Consider the following 13,865-nt stretch of genomic DNA (forward strand, 5'->3'; position numbering starts at 1 on the left):
GATAATGCTGGTGAGATTATGGTGCTCTTACATAAACTGATCCTGGTTTAGGGGAGGGGTGGGGAGGAGGGATTATATCATTCAAAATAATAAGAAGGTAAAGTTTGAAAATACAGCCTTCTCATGGGAAGTCACTCCTGTACCCGAGCCAGCTGCAACTGAGAGGAGCATCCTGTGATTGCGAAAGAAAATAATGTGAGAAGGGAAGTCTGGACGCTGTGTTTTGCTTGAGTAACACTGATATATTTGGAAGCATCTGTCTTCTCCTTTCACCTAGACCCACCTTTGTTTATTTTGGCCTCCTGTGGGTTCTTGCTACTGGTTCCCTCTGACTCCTGAGCCCAAAGACTCAGCCTGTATTTGGTTTCAAATCCTCCTTCTTAAAAGTTTACCACTACAAACAATCACAACATTTGCTGAGTAATTATGTTCCAATTTGCAGTTAAATTCTTGAGTCTAAATAGATTCATTATCAATAAAATGCACTCCTTTAACAAGGGGAACTATCTGATCATGTTTTCCCAAAGTACCGTTCACATAATGTGTGATAGCGCGTGCTCTTTTTCTTCCCTTTGTATTCATCACACACATATTATGAGCCTGTGTTAGCATGTGCCAGGCAAAGCTCAGACACGGAAACAGTGTTCCCGACTCTTTGCTCTTTATGACTTACGATTATTTTAAAAACACACATATAGCACTTCTTATACGCCAGGCACATCTCTGTAGCTCAGCTGGTAAAGAATCCACCTGCAGTGTGGGAGATCTGAGTTTGATTTCTGGGTTGGGAAGATCCCCTGGAGGAGGGCGTGGCAACCCACTCCAGTATTTTTCCCTGAAGAATCCCCATAGACAGAGGAGCGTGACGAGCTAGAGTTCATAAGGTCACAAAGAGTCGGACATGACCGAGGGACGAAGCGCACATGCCAGGCACAGTTCTAAGCACTTTACAAAGACTAACTCCTTAATCCTCGAAGCAGCCTTAGGAAGAAGGTACTGTCCAAGGTCATAGGATTAGTGCTGGTGGAACCAAGAGACTCAGAGCTGGCATCCTGGCTGCAGATTTTGTGTCCTTCTCCACTATACCATGCCTTGTAGATTGATTTTCATATAGCCATCCTATGTATGCAATGAAAAACAGAATATGGTGCCTGCCTTCAAAGGATTCACAAGCTAAATCTGTTTCTTCTTTCTTTTCATATTTATCTTCAAAGATCAGATCTTGATAGAGCATTATGGTCCATTATTTTACTTGATATGGTCATTTATTGAATATGTACAATGTTTACCAAAGACACAGGGACAATGCAGGCTGCATGTTAAGGAACTCAAATCAGAGAGAGACACAATTTTGTAAGAGCTGATGGAAGGATGTTTGTCAATGAAAATTTTCCAAAGAAGTACTGTTTGATTTGGAGTTTGCTAAATGGAAGAATGGAGAGAGAGGAAGGAATTGTTGTTAGAAGGCACAGGGGCGTCTATATGAAGCAGCAGGTTAGGATTAGGAATGGAAATGATTAAAAGTGTGACATGACCAGAGAAGGATGATGGGGTTTAAGTTCAAGTGGCCTGCATTCTGTGATAAAGATGTGGAATTGATTTAGTCAGTAATGGGAAATAATGAAGAAATTTAAGGAGTGAAAAGACATGGTGCAAATTATGTTTGAGAGCCACGAAATGGACAATTTGATTCAGAGCTGCCACTAAAAGTAGTGTGGATTCCTAATTTCATTTTTTACCTCTTTCCCCTATCTGCCTTCTCCAACCCCTTGTCTCCTCTTCTTTGGCCTCTCCCAGTTTTTTTTGCCCTAATCTCCACCCAGTCTTATCATTCCCTTAAGTAGTAAAAAACGTCTACTTTATCAAGGTTTAATCACAGATTTTCAGGAAAACACACAGTATCTGCATTAGACCACATGTGTATGTGTGTGTGTATTTTAGTCATTCAGTCCGGTCTGATTCTTTGTAATCCCATGGACTGTAGACTGCCAGGCCCTCTGTCCACGGAATTCTTCAGGCAAGAACGCCACAGTGGGTAACCATTCCCTTCTCCAGAGAATCTTCCCGACCCAGGGATCAACCCGAGTCTCCTGCATTGCAGACAGATTCTTTACTGTCCTAGTCACTAGGAATGGCTTAAACCATGTAATGAATTTCATTGTCAGCATTCTTTCTACTTGCCAATTCAAAACTTCCCTTTTGTTAATGATACTTCAAACATCATTGTGAGAAAGAATATTTATTTGGAGGAGCAGTCAACCGCTGAAGGAAGAGCCTAAAATTATGGTTCTTGAGTGATACCCTCCTCTTCTCACATGAAGATCCATCCTGCCTCAGTGAGAGGCACTGAAATTTTGCTGCATCCTGATGGAGAGAAGTGACAGCATTGTGCTTGCAGAGAGCTCTGGGATTGCTTTTCAGCTGTCCCCCTTGTCCTTCCGGCACAAAACCCATCCTCCCTGGGTCTTTTTCCTCTACTGTGTTTACCTAAAAGAACTGTTAAAAGATAAGGCAGCTGGAACTATTACAGAAAAGCACAAAGCAGATGAAAAGCATTGCTATTAATTTCTATTTTTCAGGCAGAGTTGAGCTTGGTATTTCTATACCACAGTATTCCTCCAGGAACTCTGTATTTTAATGGCCTGAAATCTTCATCTTTCTGGAATAGTGAGAAAAATACAGTTCACCTTCAGTTCTTGCAAATGAGGTTGCTTTTGTCCTTGTGCGCCTTCCAGAGCATTGCCAGAGAAAACCTTCAAAGACAACTTTCTGAATGGCTCCTGATTTACATTAATGATCTCCTTCAAGGAAAATGTGCTCCTTTTTTCCTCTTGAATTTTTATACCTTCTTTTTTTTTTTTGTCTGTAGATCGAAGAGTCAGTTGAGACCCACTTCAGCAGCCGTGGCAGAAGGGCTGTTCTCTACAGGCCTTCTTCCTCCAGCCAAAGGGAGCTTCAGCTCCACCAGAGCATTCTCACTCAGCATCAGTACATGGTTGTCATCTCTGAAGAAAGCCTCGGCGCCGACCCTGGGCTCCTAGAAAAAGGTCAGAGTCAGACATAATTACCAAAGTTGCTTGTCATCTAGTGTAAATACTTCCTGGAATGTGCTACTGTCTTCCTCTAAAAAAATTCGCAAGAACAAATTTTTACCCATGATCAACTTTGTTGCACCGTAGAAAACTTGGATTCTTTTCTAGCTTCCTTTCCATTCTCCTTTAGCTGCATTTCTTTATTCCTGAAATTATTTTGTTTATATTTTGCAGCATTTTGGAGTTACATAGTTCATCTTTAAATGCTGCATAAAAAATGTTTATGTTTATGAGCCTGAATACATATTCTGCCCAGCACCAAACTGCTCCATATTTTAAGAAAATTGCCACTTCATCTGACTGCAAGTAGAATGTGCTGGAAATTGTTTTGAGAAGCCAGCTTAAATGTGAATCACAGATTGGCTCTAAATGCGAAAGAAGTGTGGATATTTATCTCACACACTGTTACTAGTCAAGTACTTTTTATTTCTATCATTTGAAGTGAAAAATAAGAGACAAGTTCTTAAATAAGTTATTTGAAAAGGAAGTTGAGTAGATGATGAGGGTCAAAAAGGGCAGTAACAGTAACAGCTGACAGATCTTCAGCGACTAACCATGTGACATATTGTATTCTGTATTCATGGCCTCATTTAATCCTCACTGAAAGCCTCTGAGTACCCCAAGAAAAGATACATGCACCCCAGTGTTTATTGCAGCATTATTTACAATAGCCAGGACATGGAAGCAACTTAAATGCTCATCAGCAGAGGCATGGATAAAGAAGATATGGTGCATATATACAATGGAATATTACTTAGCCATAAAACAGAACACAGTGGTGCCATTTGCAGAGACCTGGATAGAGCTAGAGACTGTCACACAGAATTAAATAAGTCAGAAAGAGAAAAGCAGATTAGTATAATATTGCATGTATATGGAATCTAGAAAAATGGTGTACATGAACTTATTTGCCAAAGGGAAATAGAGACACACACATATGGATGTGAGAGTTGGACTATAAAGAAAGCTGAGCGCTGAAGAATTGATGCTTTTCAACTGTGGTGTTGGAGAAGACTCTTGAGAGTCCCTTGGACTGCAAGGAGATCCAACCAATCCATCCTAAAGGAGAGCAGTCCTAGGTGTTAATTGGAAGGACTGATGCTGAAGCTGAAACTCCAATACTTTGGCCACCTCATGTGAAGAGCTGACTCATTGGAAAAGACCCTGATGCTGGGAGGGATTGAGGGCAGGAGGAGAAGGGGACAACAGAGGATGAGATGGTTGGATGGCATCATCGACTCGATGGACATGGGTTTGGGTGGACTCCGGGAGTTGGTGATGGACAGGGAGGCCTGGCATGCTGCAGTTCATGGGATTGCAAAGAGTTGGACACGACTGAGCGATTGAACTGAACACAGAGAACAAATGTAGGGACACCAAGGGGTAAGCGAGGGGGTGGAATTAGCTGGGAGATTGGGGTTGACATATATACACTATTATGTATAAAATAGATAACTAGTGAGAGCCTACTGTATACACAGGGAACTCTGCTCAGTGCTCTGTGTGTGTGCTTAGTCATTCAGTCATGTCCAGCTCTTTTTGACGCCATGGACTGCAGCCCACCAGGCTCCTTGGTCCGTGGGGATTCTCCAGGTAAGAATACTGGAGTAGGTTGCTATGCCCTCCTCCAGGGGATCGCCCTGATCCAGGGATCAAACCTGGGTCTCCTGCATTGCAGCCGGATTTGTCACTGTCTGAGGCAGCAGGGAAGCCCAAGAACATGAAGTGAGTAGCCTATCCCTTCTCCAGGGGATCTTCCCAACCCAGGAATTGAACCAGGGTCTCCTGCATTGCAGGTGGATTCTTTACCAGCTGAGTCACCCAGTAAATGCTCTGTGGTGACCTCAATGGGAAGGAAATCTATAAAAGAATAGATATATGTATAACTGACTCATTTTGCTGCATGGCAGAAACTAACACAGCATTATAAAGCAGCTATACTCCAATAAATTTCAGAAAGAAATATTCATCCCTCCCCCACTTACAGAAGATGAACCCAAGGCTTGGAAAGGTGCAGGGACGCACCTTGTATCTTAAACTGCGGTGATGGAGGGGCAGGATCTGAAGCCCCCGGACTCCAGGTCTCACTTCTGTGCTCGTCCTCTTCATCTCCACGTTACTCACTCCCTCTTTTGACCCCTTTTTTGTTGTTCAGTCGCTAAGTTACGTCTGACTCTTTGTGACCCTGTGAACTGCAGCACGCCAGCCTTCCCTGTTGTCACTATCTCCCAGAGCTTACTCAAACTCATGTCCATTGAGTCAGTGATGCCATTCAACCAACTCATCCTCTTGCCATCCCCTTGTCTTCCTACCTTCAGTCTTTCCCAGCATCAGGGTCTTTTCCTGCATGAATCGATCTTTATTCCAGCTACCAGGACATGGAGCACTCATCCTCTGTGGGCCAATTAGAGTTTTCTCTTTAGGATGGCAAAGTGTGTGTTTGCTTTGCTTGTTATCAAAAGGGAGGAGAGGAAAAGCAATCTGAATCAACTGCTGATCTCCATGGTGTTTTCCTCGGGGAGAAAGTAGATTCTGGTGCCACAATAATTTTCATTTGTCATTTCAGTGTCAGCCATCCTGGCATCCTCATAACACATGCTTTTCAATGAGGTCCCCCCCCTTGCTCTTTAATGGTTTCCCTTGTGGCTGGTAAAGAATCTGCCTGCAATGTGGGAGACCTGGGTTTGAACCCTGAGTTGGGAAGATCCCTTGGAGAAGGGAAAGGCTACCCACTCCAGTATTTTGGCCTGGAGAATTCCATGGGCTGTATAGTCCATGGGGTCACAAAGAGTTGGACATGACGGAGACTGAGTGACTTTCACTTTCACTTTTGCTTTTTAAAATGCTAGTTTATGTTGGTCATGAAAGAGGCTGGGAACACTTAGCCATGATCACCCTTTACCACCATTTTTTTTTACAATGTTGATGATAAAGTTATAAGCTACCTCATTAACAAACCTCTCAGGGAAAAAAGCCTCAAAAGATCTACTTCGATGAAAAGAAAGGACAGAAATATAGGCAGAATATAGGCCATTAGGACAAGTCTTCAGGAATACCATTATCTGGCCTCTGCCCCCAGAAGTATGTTAATCTAGAGCTCTTGGAAGCAAATAAGAAAAGCAAAAGGGAAGATGAAAGCCCTGGAATATGGAAGCATCTGGAAACAAAGTTTACAGACCTCACTGAGGTTGGTTCTAAGAAGGACCCGTCTGAAGTCTAAAGTACTTTGGCCACCTGATGCAAAGAACTGACTCCTTGGAAAAGACCCTGCTGCTGGGAAAGATTGAAAGCAGGAGGAGAAGGGGATGACAGAGGATGAGGTGGTTGGATGGCATCACCGACTTGATGGACATGAGTTTGAGCAAGCTCCGGGAGTCGGTGATGGACAGGGAGGCCTGGCGTGCTGCAGTTCATGGGGTCACAAAGAGTCTGACACGACTGAGCGACTGAACTGAACTGAACTGAAAGTTCTAAAACATCCATAAATGATATTGTCAGAACACCATTGATCAGAATAGCTGTCAATCTTAAGGAAAGATATAAAACACTTTGTCTTCCTTTCATCCTATAAATTATTTTAGCCCACCGCTGAACAAGGTGATTGTATTAGCACCACCCTTGTGCCGCATGAGGGTGGTCCTGGAATCCTGCAAAGCCTTGACCCTGATAACAGAACACTATTGTCTGAAATCCACATGTTTTCTGCCTCCCTGGTGCTGCTACTCATTGTATATGGGCACAACATGGGTTATCTGTGCTTTCAACTTCAATTTCCATTTTATCCACCCGCAAAACAAGGAATATGTCTCTTCTCTCCCTTGATGTCCTTTGGGTCAGTTTTATAAGAAAAAGGAGAATTACTTTGCAGCTTCCAAATACCAAGAAAGTGCAAAGAAAGCCTGACGACAGCAATAGAATCTGGCAGCCAGAGGAGCTTCTGGGCACAGTAGCACAAGATAACTAGAGGGTGTCACTGGAATTTGTCAGCGTAAATACTGATTTGTCTCCCTTTCCCTACATCTCCTCAGTTTTGAAAACATCCACTGCTTCTTTGTTGATATTCTTTTGCTTTATATAGTAAGATATTATTCCTGGATAGGCCTCAAGAAACGGTAGCAATTTCATAAGTATGAGATATTATTGGCTCTTCATTTGATTTTGTAGTTTTCATTGTGATAGCCTGTGTGAATTGAATACCTGAGATAAAAAATTTCCGTGACCATCATCTAATATGTCTCTGATTATCTCATGTATAGAAAAAAAACCACTTTTTAAATTGCAGCTTCTCTTTCATGGCCACACATTTAATCTATAGACTGTTTGAGTTGAAGCACTTACTGTCAAAAATATTTTCTCGAGATTTAATTCGTGTAAAATTTATTTTGCTCTAGTTTCACGTATTCGACCTCTGCTTGTCTTACTACGCGTACGACAGCAGAGAGTGGGACCCTAAATTGGCCCCTTTGAACTTCATCTCCCCATGCTGAGCAGCTTGGTGGAAGGGAAAGCAATTCAGAATGATCTGGAGACCTACTCTCCGAATCTTTCTTTTCATCATTTGCTGTTTGCTTACCTGAGATTTTAAAAGATTACATTGAAAACAAAAGAGGCACTCCTCCAAATATTATAAAGTACCAAGGTGTAGAGTTGACGCATTTGTAAAACACATTCTTGGTCCTAGGAAAATAAATATAAAACTCATTTTCCCTGTTCTAACCATTTATTCTACCTGCTTTCTATTCCTCTTTTGACTTTTCCCCCATCGTTTCCGCTGATCTCTTTTTTTGTGCCATCCTTTGAGGCACAGGTGGCCTTTTTCAGGGTCCTTTAAAAAAAAACCTTTAAGGCTAGAAATGGATAAAAATTAGAAAAAATTTAAAAGAGTGCTAGTCTAGGTAGGCAACATTCTACTATTAAGTATAATCTGTTCTCGAAGAGTAATATTTGGGCTTCATCTTGTATTTAATTGCTAATTTAGTAAACATTAATTGAAGGGAAAAGTAAGCGGTCTTAGGTTGAAAATTCACATATAGGTATTATGTTTTCCCCTGGTTAATTCTATTCTGTGATATAATAGAAGTTGGTGATTCTAACCAGAACAATAATAGGTCTGTGTAAATTTGGCCTTGTTCTCTGAGTCATATTGTAGTTTTTATATTAAAGGCAGTAATGGTATTTACTTCACAAGAATATGTGGTGAGAATTTAATCACTTTGTCCACACCCATCAGAGTTCTGGGAGGCAACGAAGTAAAGCCCTGCCAATATTTCTCATTCAGTAGTCTGGGAGTGGGGCCCAGAAATTTGCATGTTGAAAGCAGAGACAGGTAATTCTGATGTGTAACCTAGTTTGAGGAACACTGTTTAAGGGATATACTACTGGTTCAAAAAATAGCAATCTTTAGAGTTCATTTTGTAATAAAATGATCCAGTGTGCTTGCTATATGCCATTGAACTATTAATACTGAAGATTTATTGGTATAGTTGTTTATAAGCATTTCAACTTTAAGCTGATTTTGAGGACAGTAAGAGGACAATTGTCTTTACAGATTTATGCCTACAAAACAGCAGAATATGAAACATACACATTTATCATCCTTCAGCCTCCTACTTTGGAAAAATATATCTTCTGTTCCTACGTTTGTAAGAATATAGAAGTCTCTGAATATATGTCTCTAAAGGAAAAGATTGAAGGACCAACCAATTATTCCCTTTCCTAATATCTAGATACTATATAGTAAATCAGTGCTCTGGTACATGGAAAAGAATAGTGGCCTAAAAGAGAGCAGGTGTTCTCCAAAAAAGTTCTTAACCTATTCCCATGGTGACATCCAAGAAAGGTGTTTTCTAGGAGACTCTGATTTAAGGGACTTTGTCATTGGATCAGAATTATTTATGTATATTTGAAGGGTAGAGCATATTTAGTAAGTTTCTGCCCACTCTTGCATATACCCTGCACTTTTGAATTGTGTAATAGTCATGTAAAAAACAAATGCCAATTGCTATCAAAGCTACAGAATTGGAGACTATCTTATGATTTCAAATTGCTCTTGTTTTTGTAACTTGGGGCTTTTATACAGAATAGTCTTTGAAGAAATATAAAAAGTGAAAGACTATGTAAATTTTCTTGCCAGGCATTGACAAACCATGGCCCACTGGCCAAATCTGGCCCAATGCCTATAAACAAAGTTTGATTGGAACACAGCCACTCATTTGTCTTTGTACTGTCTTTGACCGTTTTTGTACTTTGACAGCAGAACTAAGTAGTTGCAACAAAGACTATATGGCTCTTAAGGCCTAAAATATTTGTTATTGAGTCCTTTACAGAAAATGTTTGCTGACCTGTGGATCTAGACTAATTCTATGTCATTTGATCTCATGATGATGGTTAAAGTCAGGGACTGAGATAGATTAGGTTTTTAACTTAACTCAAACCTCATTCAAAAAGGATTTGATGGTTTATAGTCAAACATATAATAATAAGATTACTAAGATGGAAATATAAAAGTAGGGCTCAAACTGGATATTCCTCTTAGCTACCATAATTTCAGCTTAATTTTGGCTTAAGCTGCCAAGTACCCAGCTTGGCAACAGGGGAAAGAATAGAGAGAGGTTTTGCTCTTGGGAAGAAGGGGACACTATAATGCCTCCCCTTAATCTCTGACATGTCCAGATAGTACCTTTAGAACAAATTTTTCAAAAGGATTATTAAGTTGATGATATTATGGACGGTCAAGGGCCAGAGCAACATTTGTATTGCAGACGAAGTAGATGTGAGCTGAGAGTGAAGCATGGCAGCATGACATAATGAAAGCATCTCTAAGAAGGGCTAGGATATATACTAGTGATAAATAGCATTTATTGATATTTGTATTGATACATTTGCTACATTGTGTAATAGAGATGATGTTTTAAGTAATATTGCTACAGCTTTCCCCCCACTAAGAAGGACACTGTAATTTTCCCAGCTGTGTTCTTGGGATGTACTATTAAAGACACAGTTAACAGAGCGAGATGTTACTACTACTTAATGTTGTGGAAAATGTATTAAAAAAAGGAAAAGTCCATTTCCTTCCCTGTTTGTAATTTCATAGTTTCTTCCCTCCCATAATTGTATTTACATTCACCTGCACTCTTAAAAATGTCCAACACATCCATGTATCATTTGAAATTTAGTCTCATTTTGAAGGTTTATTTATAATGGCTACTTGCCAAAAACTGTTTCTGCTGGTTGTGTGGAAAAGAAACAAGTACTGCAGATCAATCTTAACTTTTGTAATGAAAAATGTATTTCAAATTTTTCTTTAGTTTATTTGTATTCAAAAAGAAGCCATAAGGAAGTTGAGATTTAAATTAAGTAAGAAGAGCTTAACCACAATAATTGCTTTCTTGGGGAGCGTAGTGGACTGTGATAATTAAAGAGAATAAGCTGTGGAGTAAGACTGAACCTGGGTTGGACTCTGTAGGGTTATCTTTAATGGTGACACTACCCTGGGCAAGTTGGCCTCTCAAAGCCCTTGTTTTTCTCTTCTGAAATGGATTGTTTTGAGATTGTTCTGAGAATGGCATGTGTTAGGTACTCCAAAAATGGGAGATAATATTGCTACTGCTGCCAGGAGCTAGATACAGAAAGGAGATCGTGAAGATTCCTTTGTGGAGAGGTATGTTAAAGGTGGGGGCTTCCCTGGTGGCTCAGTGATAAAGAATCTGCCTGAAATGCAGGAGACACGGGTTCGATCCCTGGGCGGGAAGATTCCCTGGAGAAGGAAATGGCAACCCGCTCCAGTATTCTTGACTGGGAAATCCCATGGACAGAGGAACCTTGTGGGCTACAGTCCATAGGGTTGCAAAGGGTCAGACACAACTTACTGGTAGCAGAAGGGTGCTGCTACTGGAAATTTTGCATTAAAATCTTCCCATTAAGTCCTATTCTTTTCGAGTCTCCTTCCCAGTTTAATATTTTTTCATGAACGATCTGGGTTGTCAACCCTCCTGAAATTCTGACACACGGTCTCCTGGAACATTCCATTAGGAAAAACAACTTCACTTATAAAAAAATTTATTAACTGCTTGAGGTCAGGAACCCTATCTGCTCAGCTCATCACATAGAACTATGCCCTCCGCATAGGGGCACACAATAAATAGTTATTCGAGTACATAAACAAATGAATATGAAATAGTACAGTTGAGCCCCTTAAATAGTGAACTACCTTAGACTTTCACATTAAAACTTAATTCATCAGCCTTTCATTTTTATGTAACTTTAAAGGGACATTGATATTCTACTCATGCTCAAATCTGCTCATATAACAAAAATAATGCAACCACAAATGTGGTAGGAGATAAACCTAATATTTTATACATCAAACAATTCTAGACTGTGGAGGTTTTTAATGCTTGTGTCTGTTTTTCAGTTTTCCCCTTCCTTGGATTTCAAGACTCCTCTGCCACATTTAGTGGTGTTCCTCAACCTGTTGTTTTTGCAGGAAGGGCAGATGTGTTTAGTTCTAAACATGTGCGGGCTCAGGTGCCTTGAGATTTTCACATGGATGTATTTAGCAGAGACTGGAGGTCAGGCAGGAGATGCAGATGTGCGGGCTGTCTGCTTAGAGGTGATAACTGATTCATTGAAGGTTTAATATTCCATAAAACAGAGGAACACACAGTTACCTAAAGATGCTCTCCAGTAAAGGACACGGAAAAGTAAGCTTATAGCTTTTGCTGCTCGTGACTGTAAAGAGCATTAAAGGTGAAAACCCCATCATGTCATTGAGGTCCTGTCAGTGTCCTCTACCTTACACTCTCGAGTTCTTAGCATTGTATGAAACATTCACTTCTAGTCCCTTGCTTTGAAAAACATGTCATATGACCCAAGATTTTTATAGCATGTACCTCTCTAAAGGAAAAGAAAGTCACCATCAAATTCTTCTCTTTCCTAGCATCCAGGTACTATTTAGTAAATCACTGTTTTAGTTCATGGAATGAATAGTGGCCTGAGAGAGAATAAATATTTTCCAAAAGTTTTAAGCTTGCACCCACGGTAGAGTCTAAGTAATATGTAGTTCAGGAGACTCTGACGCAGAGTATATTTTATCTTTGGCCTGGAATTATTTATGTATACTTGAGGAGGGCATATTTCTGCAGTTGCAGTGCAAACCAAGAACTGTAGCAGGAACAAGAAAATAGATTGTTCCAATTGAAAAGACTGTTTCTGGGAGGCCTGCAAGTAGTTGGGCCAATATTTTTGTATCCCCACTGTTTAAGGGGTCACTTGAGTACAGGATTTATTTGTAGTAACCCTAGAAGGCCCAGGACCTGTTGAAGGATGAACATTGCATCAATCGGACTTACCTAGCAATGGAACAGCCCAGCTCAAAGAGTAGGAAGTTTTGATGGAATAAGAGCGAAGCAGGAATGCTGCAGAGGGCTTGCTTTATCACTCAGGAGAATGCATAAAATCAGCATCAAAGACTTTTTCAAATCTGCAGTTTGAGGATGAGCTCTAACACGCATACACACAAACTCAGAGGAAGTAGGACAAGATTTTTTTTTTTAATTGGAGTACAGTTGGTTTACAATGTTGTTAGTTTCTGCTGTACAAGGTGAATCAGGTAATATGTATACATATATCCCCTCCCGGTTGAGCCGCCCTCCCACCACCCACCATCCCACCCCTCTAGGTCATCACAGAGCACCAAGCTGAGCTCCTGTGCTAAAGAGCAGCTTCCCACCAGCCATCTGTCGTACACACTGTAGTCGTGTATATATTTCACTGCTACTCTCTCGATTCTTCCCTATTCTCTAGATTATCCCTATTCGATCATTCCCTGGGATGCTATTCTCTTCGACCCTCCCCTTCGCCCTGTGTCCACAAGTCAAGATTTTAAACCCCTATTATTCTAGAATTCCGTTTCTTTAGTCTTTGCCTTTAGTCTCCTGTCCTCCAGCAGAAGAGAGGAACAGGAAGCTAAGATGGGGAGAAGAAATGTGGACCTGAAGGCCAAACTGGAAGTGGTCCCTTTAGGCTGGGAGTGCAGGTTGACAGCAGATGCTTCTTCTGATCCTTTAAAATTTGAGAGCCTAATGAACTCATTCCTTTTCCCCTCCAGCCCCATACCAGCACCCCTGCTGCCTTCCTGAATTTAATATGCACTAGGACTACTCAGCAGGAAGACAAAAGAGTAAAGGTCACATTTGAAAGGCACAGAGTGTTTCGCTTTGTCGGTATTTTGCCTGGAACACACTTGACATACGTTTTTTATTAGGCAAGTAATAGGTTTTGGACGGTATCAGAAGCACTTCTGTGCCCTGAGTTAATCAAACTAGAAAACAAAAGAAATTGAATCAAAGAAATGGCATAGGGCTGCACCGTTCTATTTTATTGTATTATGACACATGGTAATTGTGTGTTCGGGTTTATTGTTATTTTCCTCATCGCTCATAGAATTACTGATGTATTTACTCCCAAACAGAATGTGTTCCTTAATTGGCAAGGGAGAGCTCAAGGAATGTTTATTTAACCTTAACTTGGTTGAATTGTTTATACTACAGGGACCCGAGTTCAATTTACTTTAATTTTGGAAAAAAAAAAAAAACCTTCTTATTTATAGAAGCTGAGTTATGAGTGATCTCCCCACTCTGATGTTTCCTTTATCCTCCACTGTGCAAAGGGAACAAAAAGCCACTGTCTCATTCTTACTCCAAAGAAACTAAACTACTTCCTTAAGTGGGTTAGTTCTTTCAATTGAAAATGGTAACCAGATGTTTACTGAAA

General features: G+C 40.6%; 1 protein-coding gene across 1 annotated transcript in view; it reads left to right on the plus strand.

Moving 5' to 3' along the window:
• The window catches only part of CPED1 (cadherin like and PC-esterase domain containing 1), a 313,542-nt gene that overhangs the window by 23,178 nt on the left and 276,499 nt on the right, over positions 1–13,865 (plus strand). Inside the window, exon 3 of the mRNA XM_043463564.1 lies at positions 2,870–3,047. Within this exon, the coding sequence (XP_043319499.1) occupies positions 2,870–3,047 (178 nt within the window). The remainder of the gene's footprint in view (positions 1–2,869; positions 3,048–13,865) is intronic.

Source organism: Cervus canadensis, chromosome 3, assembly GCF_019320065.1.
Source record: "Cervus canadensis isolate Bull #8, Minnesota chromosome 3, ASM1932006v1, whole genome shotgun sequence".
NCBI lineage: Eukaryota > Metazoa > Chordata > Mammalia > Artiodactyla > Cervidae > Cervus > Cervus canadensis.